General features: G+C 48.7%; 2 protein-coding genes across 7 annotated transcripts in view; both read left to right on the top strand.

The window, feature by feature from the left end:
• HNF4A (hepatocyte nuclear factor 4 alpha) overlaps positions 1-8,238 on the top strand; it is a 29,432-nt gene extending 21,194 nt beyond the window's left edge. For all 3 annotated transcript variants that reach the window (XM_052684034.1, XM_052684032.1, XM_052684033.1), the window contains exons 5-10: positions 660-815; positions 3,783-3,870; positions 4,380-4,535; positions 4,820-5,056; positions 5,436-5,558; positions 6,197-8,238. In XM_052684034.1, coding sequence (XP_052539994.1) covers positions 660-815; positions 3,783-3,870; positions 4,380-4,535; positions 4,820-5,056; positions 5,436-5,558; positions 6,197-6,339 — 903 coding nt within the window. In that variant the 3' untranslated portion in view covers positions 6,340-8,238. The remainder of the gene's footprint in view (positions 1-659; positions 816-3,782; positions 3,871-4,379; positions 4,536-4,819; positions 5,057-5,435; positions 5,559-6,196) is intronic.
• Positions 8,239-13,341: 5,103 nt separating this feature from the next.
• Positions 13,342-21,619, top strand: TTPAL (alpha tocopherol transfer protein like). Of its 4 annotated transcripts, none has more exons than XM_052684038.1 (5): positions 13,342-13,448; positions 14,434-14,886; positions 15,575-15,768; positions 17,170-17,280; positions 17,920-21,619. In XM_052684038.1, the coding sequence occupies exons 2-5, from the start codon at positions 14,448-14,450 to the stop codon at positions 18,193-18,195; spliced, it is 1,020 nt and encodes a 339-aa protein (XP_052539998.1). In that variant the 5' UTR covers positions 13,342-13,448; positions 14,434-14,447; the 3' UTR covers positions 18,196-21,619. The 4 variants fall into 4 exon arrangements, with proteins under 4 accessions (XP_052539998.1, XP_052539996.1, XP_052539997.1 ...); XM_052684036.1 differs by lacking the exon at positions 13,342-13,448 and adding an exon at positions 13,671-13,750; XM_052684037.1 differs by lacking the exon at positions 13,342-13,448 and adding an exon at positions 13,983-14,100.
• The last annotated feature ends 140 nt before the right edge of the window (positions 21,620-21,759 follow it).

A 21,759-nucleotide genomic window follows, 5' to 3' on the forward strand; every position in this document is an offset into this window, starting at 1 on the left:
TACTACACTACATACTAACTTTTATATGCCTGGCTAATTAGAACAAGATACTGCTGAGGAGCTGTTTTCTCTAAGATCAGGGTTTTATTTGCTAAGCCTTCCGGGGCTCTCTGATTAGGGTAATACATGGTGAGATTGTTACAATCTTATTTATTCAATAATATCTCTAGAGCTGGAGAGCTTCCAGGTAATGCAACCTGAAAAAAACCTCGGGTGGTATTTGGACTCCATTTCCTTAGGGAGGTGGCAGGGTCTGAGCTGGCAGGAACAGGACAGGAAGAGCTGATGTTGTACATGAGCAGAGAGGGCAGGCGGAGGGCAGTGATGGGGTTGAGTTAATTGCTTACAGAAGCATGAGGATAAAGTGGTGACGAAGGGCAAATTGTCAGATGAGCTGAGTGATCAGCTATGCATGGGAACGGGGCAGGAAGCTGATGCTTGGGTTTGAGATGTTCTTCCTTGGAGTGATGGTACTTGCAGAGCTCTTAGGTTTGTCCTTAGTATGTGAAATGTCCCCATCTGCCTCTGCGATCACAAATAATTCTCAGTGCAAAAACATAGTAATCTCACTGCCGGGGCCTGCTAAACACAGCACCCAAACCTTCCCAAGCCTGGGATTTGTCTGTTCTCCTGCTGAGGGATCCTTTCTCTCTTCCCAGATATCATCCCCAGTCCTTGTGATGAACGGAGACATCCGAGGGAAGAAGATCGCCAACATCGCCGATGTGTGCGAGTCCATGAAGCAGCAGCTGCTGGTGCTGGTGGAGTGGGCCAAGTACATCCCTGCGTTCTGCGAGCTGCCCCTGGACGACCAGGTGAGCAGACCTGTCCCCCCGCCTCACTCTGCCCCGGTGATGGCATCGGGAAGCCAAACGAGGGCTGAGACCTTCAAAGAAAATGAGCATTGTTTGCTCCGCTGTCGTGACTGCCGGCCTGATTGGGAGCAGCATCCATACAATGCCACCGCAGGCCGTTTGATGTGCGATAATCAGCCGATGAGCGCAGCGGTGATAACAGCGAGCTCAAGTTAGGTACACAATCAGGTGTGCGTTCTGTGTGTATCTGCCAGTCAATTGTTTATTAATTATGGCTTGTGCAGCGCTTTGAAAACCTAAGGCGCTATACAGAATGATTAGAGTAGTCAGACTTAGCAGGAATTCTCACCTAAGGTCTGCTCAACGCTTAAAATCAAACTATTTGTCTATCATTCTTTCTGTTTCTTGCCAGGGATGTGTTTCTACCCATCCTCCTACTGTGGAAATACTGAAACTAAACACAATTTTGTTCCCAAATAAGAAAATCTCTCTTCTGAGTTAAAAAGCAAGAATATATTTAACACGAATTTCACTGCATTTAACACGAATGATCAATTGACATTTGCTAGTTTCCTAACCAGGGTAAGCACCGTGGGTTTGAATTGCTCTGTAAAGTAACTCTGCAAGACCTGAGGCAGCCTCAAAGAGATACAGGGAGGTTTTTGCTGCTAAACCCAAATGTCAGAGATCTGCAGCAGATTTTACAGGACATGGCTGTGCCCTGGCATTTGAGGGGGATGGGCAGGAACATCACTTCTGGAGGCAGCCAGCATGGTTTGTGTCCCACGTAGGAAGGGATTCAGGGATTCCCATTTAGCCATTGTGCAGTCAAAAAAATCAGCCTGGATCAATCTCCAGTCCTGTTACAGAAAGTGAGAGGATCCAGCTGGTCACAAAATCCCAGGCTGAGATCTTCAGTAATCACCCAGCAGCTCTTTCAATGACTTTTTACAGCACTTGCTTCCCTTTTTTCTTTTTTTTTTTTTTCCTCCATTCTGTGGAAGTGTTCCATTATTCAAAGCAACAGCTAGTCCACTAAACTCCTATGGCAAATGCAACTCAAATTTTATGAAAAACAAAATGGAGCCCAATGGCGAGTGACATTTGCACAGCAAAGAGGCTGCAGCCTCACAGAGACCTGGGGCAGCACTGCATAACCTCCTGCATCCTTCTGCCATTTGGAACAGAGGCAGTAAAGCTGGTTAACAGCTCTGCAAACGACAGCAATTTCCACATGAGCTCATTTTACAATTGCGGGGCTGTCAGACTTTTCAACAGAAGGAAAGTTTGGCAGCCCTGCCATTGCAAAATCAAAACCTAAGGAGGCCGTCGGAGCCCTTCCCACAGGGGAGGAGGCGCTTCAAACTGGAGGAGGTCTTCTGCTGTGGTCATCCTGCGCTGTTCTCCTACAACAGGCAGCTCCCAAAGGGCAAAGACGACCTGCATCAAAAGGAATTAATGACATCCATGCTTTCGAGGGACACAGTGTGAGAACAGGGACAGCAAATACCCAGAGGAATGCGGGGAGGACAGAAATGGCAGAGACAGAAATGGCAGGAGTGAACAAAAATGCACAAGCCCAGTGCCCAAGGGGCATGAGAGCTGGTCAAGACATGTCTGGTGGGAACACTGAATGTTGGAAACGCTGGTACATTGCCACTGCAATACTGCCTGAGAATGAGTCATCTCTGCCAGCGCTTACATACAAAAGGTCACACCCAACTCATTTTTCCTCTGCAGCAAAATGTCAAAGCGCTGGGCTTGGTGGGGCAAAGCCATTTCATTTCAAAGTTAAAGTTCTACTTTGTTGTGTTACAACTTTTATATTTATCGTTAAAGTTCTACTTTGATGTGTTACAACTTCTGTGTTTACCCTGGCTGAGAACAGGCCGATGTACCTCAGGCTGATCACCAAAAGAACAAATATCACTTAAGAGGGTTTTGCCACATTGAAGTAAACTACGTGAACTCTGCTCAAACAAAAAAAGACCACAGATTTTATGCAAACAAAGCGGTGTTTCTGTTTCCTGAGCTTTTCTTGAATTTGTAACAGGCAGAAGAGCTCTCCATGAGGCTCCATTGCCCACTGGGAAGTGAAGTCTTTTCAACCTTCTCAAATTTTTGGCAGATGGGGAAGCTCAGTTTTGTGCAGCTCTGCTAATTACGAGCAGCTCAGCGAACACATCCACCCATGTTTGGACAGCGATAGAGAGAAGCTAGATTTTGGCATACAGATAAAGGCTCCCCAGCATCGTGCATGCATAGTCTTTTTGCAAGGACCTTCACTCTGTTTATTTTGCATAACTCTTTTACACCCTCTGAAAAAAACAAGCCCTCTCTCAGACATCAGCATCTTTTCTAATCAGTGCTTTCTTCCCCAGGTGACACACACTCCGGACATTTCGGGCAGGGTAGGGCTTTGCTTGGCTTTGTCAGATGCTCAGAGATAACATACTGAGAAAGGGAACCATTCCCAACAGGACACACTTTTCAGAATCTCTCCTTTAATGTTTAATGGTTGTTTTCTTCAGCAGAGGATCCTGGCTGGACATTAAGAGGCCTCTGCGTCAGGCTGTCCAATTGTTAACTTCTGTTTCTGCCTAAATCTCTGAAATTTTTAACTGAAGGAGAGCGAAAGATTCAGAACATTCTCAGGAGCCACTGGAGGGTATAAAATGAAACACTTCAATCATTAACACTGGGGCAGAAAAACATCCCCTTGGCTTCCCTGGCCCAAACGCCCGTTGCTGCAGAAGGAGCAAGGTGACCAGAGGGTGACCCCAGCAGCCAGCAGACGTGGATCTCGAGTGGGATTTCAGCAGGATGTGGGCACCGCTCAGAGATAAAGCAAAACATCATCTCCCCTCACACAGGCACTTGGGGAAGAATCATTCCTGGGCCACTGAACACAGCTCAGCCTTGTGTCTGTCTCTGCATCACACAAGTAACGCATCCCTACTCTTACAGGTGGCACTGCTGCGGGCACATGCAGGTGAACATCTGTTACTGGGAGTTGCCAAGAGGTCCATGGTGTTCAAGGATGTCTTGCTGCTAGGTAAAGAGTGCACTTCTGCTCCCTACCAACTGCTTCTGCTAAGCTTTCCTGCCAGGCTAAAGGGGTGGGTGGCTCAGTGTCTGCAGGCATCCCTTCTGCAGAGTGGTGGATTGAGCCCTTCTCTGTTTTAGGGAGCCAAACACAAGCTTTAGGTGTAGCTAGGCCTGGCTCACACTCACATCATTGACACACTCCTGTGGCAAACATGGAGGACAGTGAACATCCACATCACTGCTCTGGCTCAGCATGAGCAGGCAGTGGCATGGCTGAGAAAACAGCTCTTTTTCTTCAGGCATCTTCTTGCTTGAGTAATTCCCAATAGGTTGCTCTGGCAACTCAGATCATCATTTCTGGTGGGCCACAATAGGGATGGGACTGAAACAGAAACTTCTTAAGGCTTCCATTGTAAAATTATCTCAACATTAGTCCCCTGGATTTTGAACTCCTTGCTACCCTTATGAAGGCTTGGGCAATGTCAAGGTGATGGTCTGTGTCCTGCTTGTCCAAAGGGAATGACCACATCATCCCGCGGAACTGCCCTGAGCTGGTAGAGGTGAACCGTGTGGCCATCCGCATCCTAGATGAGCTGGTCCTCCCCTTCCAGGAGCTGCAGATAGACGACAATGAATACGCCTGCTTGAAAGCCATCATCTTCTTCGACCCAGGTATGAGCCAGCTTACAGCAGGCAAGTGTCACCAGCACAGGGAACAAGTCTGTTATGCCCACTGATACTAGTTGGAAGTTGTGGAAATGCTGCCTGATCTCCTCTCAGGCCCAAACTGTTCTTAAAAGGAGGGGTGAGGTCAGCCCAAGAGGAAAAACACCTGCTGCTATTGACAGTAGAGTATCAGACAGCTCACCTCAGCCTGTGCCCAGAGCTCATGCTATCACTAAAGGACAGTTACTAGGGGAGCAGCCTAGATGGCTTTGCTCTGTGTGTTGTTTCAGATGCCAAAGGACTGAGCGATCCCTCCAAGATCAAGCGGATGCGGTACCAGGTGCAGGTCAGCCTGGAGGACTACATCAATGACAGGCAATACGACTCACGGGGCCGCTTTGGGGAGCTGCTGCTGCTGCTGCCCGTGCTGCAGAGCATCACCTGGCAGATGATAGAGCAGATCCAGTTTGTCAAGCTCTTTGGCATGGCTAAGATTGACAACTTGCTGCAGGAGATGCTGCTGGGAGGTGAGTATGTGAGGGTCCTGCAAGAGCACTCTTGGTGCTCCCTAATCACCATTCCATTGGGAACTACATAGCCATTGTTCACCTGAAAAAGGTGGAGACTCGGCCTTCACCTCCAGGTCAGCACCTTGACTTGCATGAAAATATCTCACCTGTCAATTGCTGTGATAACACAGACTACTCCATTTCTATTCCCCTGAAGAGCTGCTTTACTTTGCAACCCCCAAACTCTTGCCAGCCAGCTTTTTCTCTAGTCCTCCCCTGTCAGAAGGGAACCAGCAAAACCAAAGGGTCTGAAAGATCAGCTTGACAGTGTGTCCCTGCCCTCCTGAGCTGTCTCTGTCTGCCACTGTGGCAACAAAAGTGATATGCACATTTTTAGGTTCATCAAGTGAAACGCCACATGCTCACCACCCCTTGCATCCTCATCTGATCCAGGAGAACCTGGGAACAAACGTCATTGTGGCCAACACAATGCCTCCTCAGATGCACAATGGGCAGATGTGTGAGTATCACCAGGGAGATGGGAGCTTTCCAGCGTGGGTGGAGGTAGTTTCTACCTTGCAAGGAAACTTCAATGCAAGATAGAGCCTCTGATCAAGTGTGTGAGAAACTCCTATGCAGAAAGGAGGGAAAGACAAACAGAGAAGTGGGTTAGATTAGATTAGACTAGATTAACTGATTCAACAAGATGTTCCGTGTCAGACTGCCACTTTTACATAGCCCTTAAATTCAGGGATGAATGATCCCATCCAGTGCCTAATGAAATCAAAGGAAAGACTTCCCTTCCCCTGAATGCCTCAAACACACACTACTTCCTCTGCAAAAACGTAGGAGAATTTTGTTCACTCAGGGCCACCACATGGGAATTTGGACTGAGATGAGCTCAGCTGACCAAAAAGTGTGGTCAGCACAGATTAAAAGGCAGCAGCTCTCTTCATCCACTGCTCATTATTATGCCTCTTCCAGGACACTTGGGTCTGCGTGTCAGGACTGCCATGCAGCCAACATGCAAGCCATTGGGAGCTAGGGTTTAGCTACAGAGCCTCTTTCTTGCTTACACCTGAACCTCACACATACAAGACAAATCCCAGCGCCATCAGGTCTATTGACCCTCTTCTAATTTTGCTTTTCTCTCTGTAGCTACTCCAGAAACACCTCAGCCATCTCCGCCTGCGGGTTCAGGGCCAGAGCAGTACAAGCTGCTGCCCGGAGCCATTGCAACTGTGGCAAAACAGCCCACCTCCATCCCACAGCCTGCCATCACAAAGCAGGAGGTCATCTAGCAGCCTGCAGAGCAGCTGGCCACATTTAGAAGACCGTGTGGGAGAAAAGCCTGAGCAGACTCCGTCACTGTGAAAAAAGCCATCCTGAGGACCTCGGGCACGAGCACACGGACTTGCTTATCGGACTAGGCCACCACTACCAAAAGCTGTCTTCCTGCAGCTACAGACAGCACATGCCACGGAGAGCCTCGAGTCACAGAGCTAAGACTGAAGCCTTACTGAAACCCACGTTCGTTGCAAGAAGGGCCAGACTGCTGCCTTTCCCAGTCGGGAGGCTGCAGTCCTGGTTGGGGACACTGCAGCTAGCTGTTCCGCCATTGCTACCTCTCAGCATCCATTCAGTGTACACCAGACCCTGTGAACAAGTGATCCTCCAAACCAGGAGGCTGTGCTGGGTGAAAGGAAAGGCTTCATCCTCACAGCTGTGCCGGTTCCCCAGGCAGCCCCTGGGGCAGCCAAGCTTCACTGAGGTGGGAGCTGCCCCAGGAGCACTGCTGCATCAAAGCGTGCTGGGGTTTGCCTGGCAGCACTGTCAGAACTGCTCCTCAGCCCATCCCAGATCTTTCCTCAGTCACTCTCCAACAAACCAAGCCCTCGGCCAGGTCTAACAAACCTTTCCAGCTGATGCAGGGGCAAAGTCTGTCCCACCAAGATTCTCCACTGTTGAGACCCTTCTGCTTTTGGATGGGTTTTTCTGTTTCCTCACCTGGGGCTGCCCACACCAGGCCTCAGAAGCAGCCACTGCCAAACCTTTCACACTGCTGCCTTCTCACCACCCATACAGAGCAGCTGCAGCCTGTGGGTTCAGGAAATGTCACCCAGCGGGATGGGGCCAGCCCTGCACAGGCTGGCTGTGGGCAGCACTGCTTGAAATACCAGCAGGCCCAGTGCTGCTTCTGAGCAGCCAGAGGACCCCGTGGTGCTGGTTCAGAAGAAGCAGGGGCAGGACATGTGAAAGGGAAAGAGCCTCACACATGGGCTGCCTCATGCCAGGGGATTTGTGACCCAGTAGTTCAGTTCAGAGCCAGCCTAATTCTGAGGTATGTGTCCAGCTCAGTGCCACTCCCTTTGCATTGAGTGAGTGGCTGATAACAGATTTACAGGGCTTCGTAACAGGATAAGAATTGAATTCCTTGTGGCTCCTCCAGATCTCAGAGGGTTTGGGAACAGTCACCTCATAGCAGAACACTTCAAGTCCTGCTGTGAGGATTGACAGAGATCAGGGTCAGATCCCTGCAGCCTGCACCAGCAGCACTGCCCTGGCTGTGCCCTCGTCTCCAGTCTGCCCCGTGCTTTTGTCTAAGGCCTGCCAGGGCTGCAGCCACACCAATACGACCTTTGGTTTACAGCCGAAATCAGCCAGCAGCCTTCCTGGAGCTCACACAGCAACTTCAGGCTTCCCTTCTCACTCATTGCTGGCAGCACCGAGGCAGAGGTGCCAAGAAAACCTGGAATGAACTGAATGAATGAATGGCACTTTTCATCAGAAGAGACTCGGCAGCAGATGCCCCGCATCTGTGCTCTGGAAAATCCAGCATGGAAGAAAACAATCCTGGTTATCGCTGGGGCAGCAGCAGATGTAACCATCCACAGACCGTGTTCCTGACGGTCCATGCCCCGTGGTGGGCGCCCACAGCTGCCAAGGGGCCCGGAGAGGTCCCTGGGATGGACCTGAGCTGGGCCAGAGGAGCTGCAGATCCCTCCCTCGATCGCCAATGCAAAAAGGAACCGCCTCGCCTTGCGCTGGTGGCATCCCGAGTGTTGTATCATCTCTCAGAGCTGGTGGCATTATACCCAGTAATTTATTGCAATGATGAAGCCAATCATTTTCTGTAAATTATTTTGTAAATCACATTGATTATTTATAATTGGGAAATTAAATGCAAAAAAACTTCACAAGCAGGCTGTCTTTTCCAACCTCAGCAACCCCTTTTCCTGTATGCAGAGATACTCTGTGGGGATCCCTTTTGGTCCATTTGCACCAGGCATTCCTCGATGCTGTACATCTATTTGTGCTGCTTACTGCCTTCCAGTGGAAACAGAGGAATATTTCTTCACTAGAGTTGTATTCATTAAAAAAGAAGAAGAAGAAGAAGAAGAAGAAGAAGAAGAAGAAGAAGAAGAAGAAAGAATAAATCACAAAATATTTTCTAACTTTTCCCAGACAGATGGACTTCTTTCTTCTGGGAGGACTTATTTTAAATCATGCTACTCATCTCCCTGCCTATACAAGCACAAAGTGTGTGTGCATTGAGGAAAAAAGCCCAAACAAGTGTTTGATGCTGCTGCCAGCTGCCACTGCTTTATGTTAATCTTAATGTTAGCTGGTGGCTGAGGCCTTGAGGCCATGTGTGCTGGAACCATAAGACTGAATGGCAAACTCAGTTTTCATTAAAAAAAAAAAAAAAAACCAAACACATGAAGAATAAATATTTACCTTCTATGATTCCAGAGAGCTTAAAAAATTAACCACACTCTGAGTGTCAAGTAATGGAAGCCAAACTACGTTATTAGCATTCTGAACCCATGCATTTTGAAGTCCTCATTGTATTTTAAAGGCCATTTTGGAGCAGTCTGGGTGATGCTTCTGCTTTGGCTCACACACAGCCAACTACTGCAGGCAGCAGGTGCAGCCAAAGACAGACTGAGGCTACAGGGCACAATGAGACAATAAAGTGAAAGTCAGCTTGTCTCCAGTCATAAAGGTGAAGAAATACACTGACAATCAGAGAAGGCTCTTAATGACCTGCTCTCCTGATCACAGGAGCCTGTTCTCAGCTGCAGTATGCCCAGGAAGATAACGGGAAGAGGGCAGAGAGGATCACAGTGCTGCACATTAGGTCAGGGGCAGGACCACCATCCGGCTCTGACCCCCAGGAGATGCCCTACACATCCCCCACCTGCTCCCCCAATGCAAAATGAGGGCAGTCCTGCCCTGGGGGGAGCTGCAGCCATGCACTGACCTTCAGTGACAGCTGTGTCCGTGAATGCTGCCAGCAGGTATGAGACGCAAAGCTATGCTTGAGGACTGAGTAGAGACAACACTTCATGTACACCTCCACTCCGAGGCCCCAGAGTAGGGTAGGCCTTGACTAACACTCCCTCAATATGTGCATTCCCTTCCTTGGCTGAGCAGCAGAGCCCCAGTGCCATGGCTGAACAGGTGGCATTGCAGCAAACACAGTGACTGAGTGGCTGCGCCAGGCAGAAGAAGGAAGAGATGTTAGTTCCTCACCATGAATGTGAAATTAAACCCAGGGCTCCCCTGCCTGCCACAGGAACCCTGTGAACCACAGTTGGGTTTATGCCCTAATAACACCATATAAGCAATATCAAATCTTTGAAGCAATAAATTCTCCTGGATCCCTTCTTGTGAATTACTCTATCAAGGTTGCCCTTTACCCGGTTAATCTTAAATCAGTGCAGTCCCTACAGAAGGTTTCTCACTGCTAGTTTCAACTCACTTGAAAATAAACCCACAATATGCCCCAGAGGCAACCTCGTCCTTACGTGGCATCCTCAGCCAGAGCCCTCACCCCACCTGTCCCTCCGGCCCAGAATCACAACATGGCACTGGCCTTGCCACACATTGGCTGTGTTTTATCCTCCGCAAAGGCAATGTCCCATGTCACAGGAGATGTCCTCCATGAGGACAGCTGCACTGGCCTTTTAGACAACTATTTGGCATCGTTGGGGAGGAGAGTTTTCTACTGTCCTCTTCAGTGCTGCTGTGTGAACTAAGGACATTATCCTGGGGATCAGAATCTCCAGCTGCAAGACATTTTCACGATGTCCAAGCAAAGATCTGCAGAAGTGGTATTTTTAGGTACCCTGGCCACTAAGAAATGCATTCTTTTCATATTCCTTATATAACCCTCATCTGAAACAGCCAACAGGCTTTGGAGCCTTTTCCGCAGCTTTCGTATCTCGGTGGAAAGAAACAAACAACAGAATAAATAAATAAATAAATAAATAAGGCAAATGAGTTTTATCTCTGACAAAAGCAACTATTGCTGCTATTAAACTCACAAGCGCACACAGAGACACAGATAGCCCTGAAAAACAAGAGGCGGGAGGGACAGCTCAGCAACGTGGCACTGCTGAGCCAGGCAATTCTGTGTGCCAGGCTGTGCTTCCTTCAAGGCTGAGCGCAACAAACACCAACAGCTTGGGGATGCGGGCCAGGCACCGCACATCCCCCTTCCACACCAAGAGGCCGGAGGAGGAAGGGTAAGCTGTGGGTACGTTTAAAATCCCTCTCCCCATTCCTAATGAAGGTGTGACCCTGACAGCCATAAACACACCTAGCACCTGAAAAATTGCCAGCCAGGCCAATAAACACAGCAATATAGTGTCAGCTTCGTTACGTGCGGAACGAGCAGCACAGCTCAGCACAAACAAGAACGCAGACACTTCCTTCAGCTCACTGTGTAAGGGGCTGTTGGGGTGAATGGTGTGCTCTGCACTGAAGAGGTGAACAGCACTGAATGAGCTTGGGAAGAAGAGCAGTTTGGGAATTTTATTTCTGATGTTAGATATTAGGGAAAATTTCTTCTCCAAAAGAGTGGTGATGCAATGGCACAGCTGCCCAGGGAGTGCTGGGATCACCATCCCTAGAGGTGTTCAGGAACCGTAGGGTTGTGGCACTAGGGGACATCAAGGCTAGGGGGTACAGTGGGGCGGCAGGGGGTTGGACTTGGTGGTCTTGTTTTTCCTAATCCTAATGATTCTATGATGGCAAGGCTTCCTCTGGCTTTGGACCCGGAGCACTGCCAGGCGTGCTGTGACTGCTGTCAGCTCTGAGGACTGAGACCAGCGGTGCTGCAGGACATCAGCTGTGGGAGAAGACACAGGTACACAAACTGCTTCCCACTGACATAAGGGCTTGTGATGACTACGTGGCTGAAACAGCAAAGCACTGCTCCAATCCAGTGAGAAGCAGTGCTTCCTTCATCTGGCTCCACCATTTTCAGCCTGGATTTTGCAGGATGAAACCCACGTGCTTGCTCCTGCTACTCTCACCTGTGCAGCACGGGTCCTTGAGCAGCACTCACAGCCCCACAAGCACCATCCTGCCAGGCACACATCCTCATGTAGAGACAGCTGCTGCCCTTCCAGCGTGCAAAGGCACTGGGAAACACAACAGAAGATCAGGCAAATGCTGTCTCAGTTCAGAATAAATTTAAACTACAGAAATCCCACAATATTTAAAACACTCCGAGGCCCCACCAAGCACATTCCTCACCAAGGCTTTGCAAAACCATTGCTAGTCTCAAAGCTAGAAAAGCCAAAGAGGAAAGCAGCCTTCTCAAACCCCGGGTAAGGCTGCGTGCCTGTGTCACGCTGTGTGTCTGACCACCACGTGTTCCCATGACTTCTGGGCGCAAGGTGTCTGCCTGCACACAGCTGCTCCCATGGCAGGTGTGACAGGTTTGCATACATTTGCATAGTGCAGCCTGTTTCCAGTGCTTTGCATGCACCTCTGGCCTGTCGCTCGCGTGGGCAGAGCATGTGCAGAGCAGGGGCAGAGCTCTGCAGGCGGTGCTGCTGCAATAGCAGGCAGTGCCTGAAGCCCAGGGATCAGAGCCCCTCTTGGCCCGAACTGCTCACAGATTATCTTTATTACCGGACTGTTATGTTTGCTCAGTTTAGAGATTTAATATCAGTTTAAAGCCTTCTCTGCTAGCAATGCTGTTTGAAGTCATGCTCACTTTTGGGTCTCAGCTTGCCAAGACTGTAAAATGTTTATTGCTAATGGTGGAAAAGCTTAAAGAAGCCAAGATAACTTTCCCAGGCTGGGCATTAAGACTGTTTGGATAAGTAAATGAGTGAAGAGTACTACACGGACTTCATTAAATATCAACCAACACCAACAGCCACCCATTTATAACACAACGGCAGGGCAGGAGCACCCAGCAGCAGCAGAGCTGAGAAAGGCACCAACCAGGCAACAGCAGAGGAAGGCCGGGTTCCCCACAGGCCCAGGCATGGCTCCAAGGTCAGGCAGTGCTGAACTGCTGGCTGAAGCTCCTGCAAAGTGTGGCAGAATCAGAGCCAACGAGGCAGGAGCCCCTTGTCAGCTGGGGAGGAGTGCATGCACACAGTGCAGAGCATCCTGCCTCCTGCAGGATAAGGACAGGACTCCCCAAGTAGAGGAGGGCTGCCTGGATGCCTGCTTCCATTTTTTAGCTCTCACTTCCTTATAGACGTGTTTTGCATTTACTGGTTTCTAATCGCAGGACACCACAGCACTCAGAGTAAATTACAGAAACTCTCACCACCACTCCTGTGGTATCACAGCCAGAATCTTCAGAACTCCCCCAAGACCTGGCTCCGGGCTCAGATCCTCCCTTCCTCCCCTTCACCACCTGCTGCTCTGGGAGTTCAATGCTCTCCACCTGAGGAGATCTCAGACAGGAGTTGCTGTGTTTGGGGACTGACCCCAAATTACGTTCCATCTCCAGTCCTTCACTACACTGTTCTCATTTCTGCTTTCCTTCCTTATTCTCTTTGTCTTATGCCAGCCTGTCTCCCATCCCGTCAGCTACCCACACCTACTCCCTGCTACAGCAGCAATTAACCAGCTCCATTTTTACCGACCGATCTCCTTTCTTTAGGATGCAAATTCCACCCCACTCTGCACCCTACAGCACAAACCCCAGCTCGCAACTCCGGCATTCTCCATTTGGTGTTTTAAAGCCCCTCCTCAGCCCAGCCCGACCTGCTTCTGATCACAGCACGAAACCGGGATCCAACACAGCTGGGGACATCCCTCATCCCGCTGCCTACAGGAAGCCGCACAACGCCACCAACACACGGCCCTAAATGACAGTACCTCGCGCTCCCTTCTCTTGGCATTCTTTAAAAAATGAAATGAAATGAAATAAAATAAAAAATAAAACACAGCGCGATCTCAGGCGCTACGGAGGCAGAACGGCTCCGGCTCCGCTCCCAGGCTCCCTCTCCCGGCTGAACGAAAAGCGGGCAGCGCCTGCAGCGACCTTCGTGTTACGGGAGCGATGGATCGGGGAGCGCCCGAAGGAGAGCTGCGGAGCCGGGGAAGGTGCTGAGCGCCCCGGTGTGCTCGGCGCAGAGCAGGGCAGGCGGAGGTGCGGCCTCGTGGCGGCTGCAGCTCCTCGCTGACAGCTCCGCTCTCTGGGCACGGCGGCGCGGAGGGGAACGCTCTGCCCCGGAGGGCGGCGGGGGCGACCCCGAGCTGCCGGAGCCCAGCACGCGGCTCCCACACGCGGGGCTGCGGGCCGGGGTACCGCGCAGCGCCGGTGTGCGCGGTGCGTGCTGTGCGCGCTGCGTGCTGTGCGCGGTGTGCGCGGCGGGGCGGCGCTTCCTGGCGGCAGCTCTGGTTCCGGGGCGCCGCTGCCTGGAGACGGCGCTGCCGCGCGGGGCCGCTCCGGTACGGCCGGGACTGGGGCCGCGGCGATGCCGCTGGGCGGGGGCTGCGGGTCGGAGGGGAGCGAGGCGGGGGAGCGGGGCCGGGCGGGCCGCAGAGCCGCCTGAGTGCGGGCGGGGGCCAGGCCCCGAGCCGGCAGGTGAGCGCTCCGGAGGCCTGTGCCCGCCGCTCGGACGGGTGCCGGCCCTGAGCGAACGGCGCTCGGGGATGGAACCGCCTTGTTCCGCTCCCCGCCCGGGCGGCAGGAGGCGCGCCGCGCTCCGCACTTTCTCATCTCGCCCTCCTCCCCTCGTTGCTGGGTTTAGGAGCATCCCGTTCGTTTGGCTGTGGTTTCCAGTTGGACGCTGTCGGAAGTACGTGTTAAGACAAGCCCTGCGCCGTGCAGCAAAGCCGTGTAAATCTCGTGCAACTTGTATTCTTGTTTAACTCCTGTGTTTGGCTGGGTGGCACCCAGGGGCGCTCCGTACCTGCTGTGCGGGATAAGGAGATCAGAGCCACTGCGCTTCCAAACGCCAGGAACAGAATGGCAGTGCCCGAACTGCTCTGGGCTCTAGAGCCGGTTCCTCGGCAGGGACACGGCACATCCCAAATGCATACGTGACAAAGGTCTCCTCCGACTCAAACAGTTCTTTACGCAGTAGCGGTCTGTCAGATTGCTTGTCACTTGTGAGCTTGCTTTTTCACAGATTGCTGCCACGTGATGTCAGGGGACAGCGACTGCACGAGGACGAGTCCATCCGCAGGGTCTCTGTCAGACACCGAGTTGCTGCCGGATCGGCCGAAGTATGTTTGCTCGCTGTCTCCTGATCTCGTTACCAAAGCCCGGGAGGAGCTCCAAGAGAAACCCGAATGGCGGCTCCGAGACGTGCAGGCGCTCCGAGACATGGTGTGCAAAGACTACCCCTCCCTGGGGACCTGCCTGGAAGATGCCTTTTTGCTCAGGTTCCTCAGAGCCAGGAAATTCGATTACGACCGAGCGCTCCAGCTCCTGGTGAATTACCACAGCTGTCGGAGGAGCTGGCCTGAGGTCTTCAACAACTTGAAGCCTTCTGCAATAAAGCCTGTCCTGGAGTCTGGTTTTGTCACTGTGCTGCCCCACCGGGACCCAGAGGGACGCCACGTTGTCTGCATCCGTCCAGGTACTGACATGCATGAGTAGCTTCTCTAACCCCGAGGCGTTTCTGGGCCCAAAATCCGTGTCCTGCTTTCCTGTGAGCACTGGCTAATTAGGCAGTGTGTAGGTGCTCTCTGAAATTGGAACAGCCAGCTTGTGCAGGAACTTTTGTCATTAGCCAATGTTATACCGGTTCCTTTTCCTGTCTCAGCAAAAACTGCAGTTGAGTAAAAACCAAAACGCAGTGCGGTGGGCTGATGAAACATTAGGTGATGCCAGAAGAATTACTGGCTAGTAACTCAGAATAAGACAGAGCTGCTGGCTTGCAGTGAGAAGCTTGTAATTTGCTGTGATAATAAGTGGAGAGGAGCCTGTGACTTTGACAAGCAGAGGTTTCGATGTGCTTTTGGCACTGCCAGGCTTGCTGTAAGTTTGACTTCGTTCTCCTCTTTTCCATTTACCTACTTTCTTTCTGAGCTGAAGCTGCTTCAGTCAGCTGTGCAGGGTGGAGATCGGGGTTCCTATAACCACTGCTTTGCTCCTTGCAGTGACACGAGTTGCCATTGATCTCTTGCTTAAGAAAAGCGGCTCTGAACTAGCACTGTGCTATTAAAGACTTGTAAAGTCCAGAAAAATAGAAAATCAGTTTTTGGAATGTGTATTGTTAGCTTATATTTACTTTTTGACTTACCATCCATGTCTTGTAACCTCAGACAGATGGACACCCAGTAATTATCCGATTACTGAGAACATTCGTGCCATATACTTAACGTTAGAAAAACTCATTCAGTCCGAAGAGACCCAGGTGAATGGAATTGTAATCCTGGCAGACTACAAAGGAGTCAGCTTATCTAAGGCGTCTCATTTTGGTCCTTTTGTAGCCAAAAAAGTGATTGGAATTCTTCAGGTAAGACTTGAACCGGTGGGAAAGTAAGTTTGCTCATTGTAAATGAAAGCTTCTGTGTCTAAAAGAGTTCTTGACTGTGTTACCAGAAACTTTAGCACCTTGGATTTTACTGGGAGAGTTAAGGCATGGCCCTGCCCCAGCAGTTTCTTAGAGCTTTCCAGCTTCCCTTCATGTTTTGACTTCTGCATCCCTAAAATTAATTTGCATTAGAGTTGGAACAGAAGAGGGCAGTGCTGCATGCTAGCAATGAGGAACAGAGCCACTCAGTTTGGCCTAGCAGAGGAAAGCCTTTTGCCTGAATGCTGAGGAACAGCTGTTGGTGTGCAGGTGATTTGTGCTTAAAGATGGCTCTTCCAGCCACAGTGGAGCACGACACTCAGTGCTGGGTGAGTGCGTGCCCAAAACCTGCTGCAGAGGGGATATTTGACGGAGCGTGATTTGAGGAGGATTTCCATCCAGTCCCTGGCAGAGGAAAGGCTTCTTCAGCACAGAGGGTGGCAGGAGAGACTGCAATAAAAAGATCTCAACTGCACGTTTGGAAGGAAAGCAACAGAGAGCAATTTAGAGCAAGAGTGTGAGCCCAGGGAGAGTTGTACCAAATAGGAAGGTGAAAGCATCAAGGTGGTAGGAAGTTCTGACGAGTTTTGTTCACATTCAGCTCTGTTAGCTGAAGGACTGAGATAAGGAAAACTAGAAAGGGTTTGGGTCCTCATTGCTTTTACTCTGGTCTGAGCTGGTTCTGTTCTTTGCTGCATCTGTAAGGGAATAAGGAAGGACAGGGGGAAATAGGAGTTTATGGAGATGAAACTAGCAAGGCTTTGAATGTCGTTATAAGAAGTCACGTAGTCCTTTAATTAAGATCTAAATTATCATTAAACTGAGCCCACATTTAATTTGCACAGATAGAGCGGTGGGTGTCCCCTTATTTTAGAGGAAGAGCAGAGGCGAAGGCCAGAAGCTATGGCCTGAATAAACACATTGCATCAGCCTTGCTGTGCAGCATCTCCAGAAGGAGCCAATTCACTGCTCCCTCCTGAGGAGTTGGGATCGTTGCTCTGTAACTGCATCCTCAGCAGGGCTGGGAACACCCCAAGGACAGTGACTACCCAGGCTTATTTTCCAGGGGAGATGAACAGCGTAGGGGATGAAGATCCACTGGCAGCTGTAAATTTCCCAGTGCAGGGGCACTGTGCAGTTTTCTCATCCCTTGGCTTCATGCCCACAGCTCTCGTTCTGCTCCCTGTGAGAAGGTGCATTTCTGTTTCCACGTTTATGTTTTTATCTCATGGGAGTTTGGAAACCGGGGGGTTGTGCTGGCAGGCAGCCTCAGGACATTTAAAAAAAGAGGAAAATAACAAATGTTTTTTAAACTGCGCTATAAAAATCTTCTTTACCCTTCAGGATGGATTTCCCATTCGAATAAAAGCTGTTAACATAATTAATGAACCTCGTATATTCAAAGGCATTTTTGCCATCATCAAGCCTTTTCTGAAGGAAAAGATAGCAAACCGGGTAAGGATTTGTGTCATTTTAACATTAATGCTGATGTTTGTAAGTTCCTTGCTCAGCCCCTGCAAGTAAAACCTGTTGAAGAACGTTGGTGCCATTTACTTGATTGAACTGGCTTTGAAGAATTTGATACTGGTCTAAGAATAAGGATGCTTTGTGTATGTTCAGGACATTGACTCCATCCCTGGGGTTGCATTATCCTGGCGAATAATGCTGTGTGTTTATAAGGTGGTGTCACAGGGAGGTGTTGTCCTCCCCTTGCTTTTCTCCCTTACCCAAGTGTCCAGCACAGCCCTGGGTGGGTGCTGTACGACTGGATGTAGCAAAGGATGATGCCCTCTCCGTGAAGGAAAAATACTGTCAGACCCACCAATGAACTTGAGGATTAGTTGAACCTGGAATGTCTGCAGAGACTGACACGTCTCAAGCCTTTCTTGCTGGGCTTTATGCTGCACTGGACTTGGTTTATTCTCACAAGTGTGTCTAACAGCACCTGCCCACTGCTGTATGCTGACACTTGCACATAAAGCCACCCCTTCTAAAATTTGCTCTTTAATTCAAAGCAAGCTCTTTAACTGATAGTAAGATGCCACAAAGTATTTGATATGCATTAATAAAATCATTTTTGGCTTTCTTTTTTAGTTTTTTCTTCATGGCTCTGACCTGAATTCTCTTCATCAAAACATTCCTCCAGTGATTCTCCCTGAAGAATACGGGGGTACTGCAGGGAAGCTGGACATCTCAGCATGGAACGAGCTGCTGCTGGCCTCCGAAGAGGATTTCCTGCATGACTTCTCACAGCTGGTTCTCCCGTGTGACAGCTCCCCCCATGACATGCTAGTGAGCGGGGATGCTGATGAAAAGCAATGTGATGATTCCTTGCGAGGCGTGAAACCCCAGCTCTATTACTGCTACTAAGAGGTGAAGGGAAGCTTTATAGCAGTACAGACCTCTTCTGTTCTCGTAGGTGATGTTGTGAACTCTGCCTTACTCCTAAACCTGCAGTTTAGGAACAGACTGCTGAGGCACTTTACACTGTAGAACCAAAGGAAGCTGAAGAAGGCACAGTGGGGGCAGGGCAGAGTTTGCAGAGGATAATGGGAAAGAGCATACAGTTACCAAGTTATATAGAATTCCTACAGCTAGTCAGCCTCTGGGGAAGGTGCAAACTTGCCAGTGTCTTCTAATTATCAAAACAGAAATGCAGGATGGTAAGTTTTGATAGTTTCTTCTCCCCACCCCAGTTAAAAGTGGCCATTTGCTAGCTTTATGGTTGTCCATTCCCTTCTCCTTCTGAAAGCACCCATAATCCAAGAAAAACAGCTGTCAGTTGCTTCTGAACCCTGTGAAATGTAGTTCTGTCAGTGGAGATTGCTTAAAACCATAAGCGTTTGACTTGGCCTGTCCCCTATCATTGGGTGCAGATTGTGAGCTGGCATTTCTGGAATATCTGAATGAATATTTGGCTCAAATTAACACAGAAAGCTTTCTTATCTATGAATAGCAGTATGGGAATTCTCTGAAACTTTCTCACAGAAAGAAGTTAACTATTAAGACAGCAAATATAACAGGATGAACAGAAGCAATCTTCATTTTCAGAAGACAGTGAATTTCTCAGATCAGGTAATGAGACTTTTGATTAAATACAAGTTCAGATACTGAGGTTTGGGAACCCAATGCGAGAAACTGTCACCCACCTTTCCACGTTGTCAGTTGTTCTTTTCTGCAGCTGGTTGCAATGAGAAAGTTGGTAAGTAACTCGCACAGAATTTGTGAGGCAGCTTTGTAGCAGCTGGCATGATGTAAGGAGCCAACATTCCCATAGGAAAGCAAGGTGCTTCTTAAGCTTGCTGTATTGGACAGGATTTGAATTTAACTCTGTGAAACCAAACGCAGACAGGCTATTTGAAAGCACATTCTTAAATTTTCTGGTATTGTAGCATTTCCTTATTTTATTTTTTTTACTGTGCCTGTCTGCACTTTTGTGAAATGTTACAACTCCGGTTTCTGCTTTGTTGATCTCTTCTGTCTTCAGTTGTCATGTTCTTGTATGAAGATAGACTTGAATCTCATCTCTGTAATGTTTACCCATAACTTGTATGCCTGTGCTTAAAGGTCCTCGTCTAGAAACAGAGCTAAGACTCCAGTGTCACATCAGGGTAAAGTATCCTACATTTTAATCACCTGTTCCCACTCCCTAAGTTCCATCTGTGTAAGTGGTCTAGAATTAGAGCTTAACTGCCAGCACACTCTTTGCACACGTTCTTCTGCACTGCAGAGGTGTAGAGATGGTAACCTCACTACAAGCAAGAAAGCACACCCAATTATTTCAAGGTGAAATATTTCACTGCTTGGTGAAAAAGAACATCCCTTCTACCAGGGGACTTATCTGTAGAGCACTTCCTCTGGCTGAAATCCTTATGCAGTGCCAAGTGTGACCTAAGCACCAACTGCGTTTCTGTGAATGTAAAAAAAACCTGCTATCTTGAGAATTTCAGACATTCGTTTTTCAAAGTGCCAAATTCTGTCCTCTTCCCTCTCAGACCCCCCTGCAGCATGACTGCATTTCCAGAAACCTCCTGTGCCACGCAGTCATGGCTTGCTGACCTGGCAAGAGATGTCATCCAGAATCTTGGGGGTGCCAAATGCCAGACCTCTCATCTAAGCACTATAAAAGCAGATCAGGTTTTGAGAAGGGGTGAGCAATGAGGCTTATTCCTCAGTGGCAGTCCAGAATTTCAGTGTAAGGAACTCATCACTCGACCTGCTTTAGAAGATCTAAAGAAATTCATTTTCCTCATTTATAGCATTTTTTCCCCACCTTTATAGTCTTACTCCTCTTTGAGGGTTGTGACCTTAAGCATAGGTTTAAAAAAAACCAAACGCTTCCTGCTACATAAAGTAAAGAAGTACTGCTAGGAACTTTCTCTTCACTTTTGACCAAAATGAGGTGCGTGTTTTGCAGAGATTTGATTTGATTTAGACCTTAGTATGCAGGCCATGACTTCAAAAACTAAGTGGCTGCCCACACTGTTTACCTGACAGAACACAGAGGCCGGTCTGGTCTTTATAGCCTTTGAATGCCTCTTAATTCCACCACAATATACAGCCAAATAAAAACAAACTGTTTTGACAGCTCTGTTAGAAAAGCTATTTTGATCCACTTATTTAAATACCGGAGAAGGAAGCTGAATATTCAGAATTCAGTGTAATAGCCATCACATGAAAAAAGGGGCAGTCAGCAGAAGGCTGCACCTGAGGAACCTTTAAAGGAACCAATCCCTTTTCAGGCTCATATATTCTCTTGCATGGTCAGTAAAACAAACCCATCTCACCTACTCCTTCTCTCCTGTGCTTACAGAAAAACTAAACCGTTTCTTTTAATCTTTAACCTAATAGAAAATGATAGGTTATCCAAGCTGAAAACAGCTTGTGTTACACCTCCAAAACGTCTTAAAGCTGCACCCTCTATGTCACGATACATCACTTCAACCACACTTACCTGTACCAAGCCTTTCACTATTCCTTCTAGATCTGTTCTTCCTTGGCTTTAGAACTTACTTAAGCTGTCTCTCTACCCCTTTCTAGGTTTGAAGCCAGTGCTCAGGGAGCACAGCTGTTTTATGTGCACCTGACTACAAAGCTGAGAGCATTCTTCAGGCTTTAGCACTTGCCAGCAAACAAAAAGGTTCTGTTCTCAATATTTATCGTGTCAGAGTTGGAAAATAATCACTTGCTTTAACTGTATAGTCTCCTTATCTGCAGGTTAAGAGAACAGGTAGGAAAAGCTGTTCAATTTAGAGGGTTTGATTCCTCTTCCCCCTGCCCACTTCACAGCACTAGAACTGATCTGACATCTTATTCTCCTTGACAGAACCTTGTTTTCAGAGGTTACATGCCTCTGGAAAGCCATCCCTGCCAGCCCAACACGTGACAAATTCAAACTGTACTCAAACTGTATGGGGTAGCCATGGCTTTCAGCATGATGTAGGACAAGAGTTAGCTCCATACTGTACATAAAGATACTTGAATTTATACTCTTGCAATGGGTATTAGAAACCCTGAGGTATTTTCAGGACAGGGGTTGATGTTTTGGTTGTTCTTGTTTTTGTTAAATGTCATTTTGGCATGAATTAATCACGGTGTTATTCCAACTGGTAATTTTGCCTTTTGTTGTATGTGGGCCTAGAGGTGGTGGATGGTTAAGTGTACACATTATTTTGACAAAATCTTATTTTTATATTGCATTTTATAAAAATGGAGTGGTCAAAATATGTAATTTTATGATGCATGACTGGGTGATTAAATACATTACTGTAACAGCTGCTAATTTGGTATTTTCCATACAGTTGCCTTGTGTCATTCTGGGGTATTTTACTGCAAGAGGGAGTTAAGTGTACATTGCCATTCCACACTAAAACATGGCTGCAACCAAGCATAACTGCAGGACTATTATATTGCAAGAGGAGTTGCTTTTTACTG

This window comes from Tympanuchus pallidicinctus, unplaced genomic scaffold (assembly GCF_026119805.1).
Source record: "Tympanuchus pallidicinctus isolate F22 unplaced genomic scaffold, pur_lepc_1.0 scaffold20, whole genome shotgun sequence".
Classification (NCBI taxonomy): domain Eukaryota; kingdom Metazoa; phylum Chordata; class Aves; order Galliformes; family Phasianidae; genus Tympanuchus; species Tympanuchus pallidicinctus.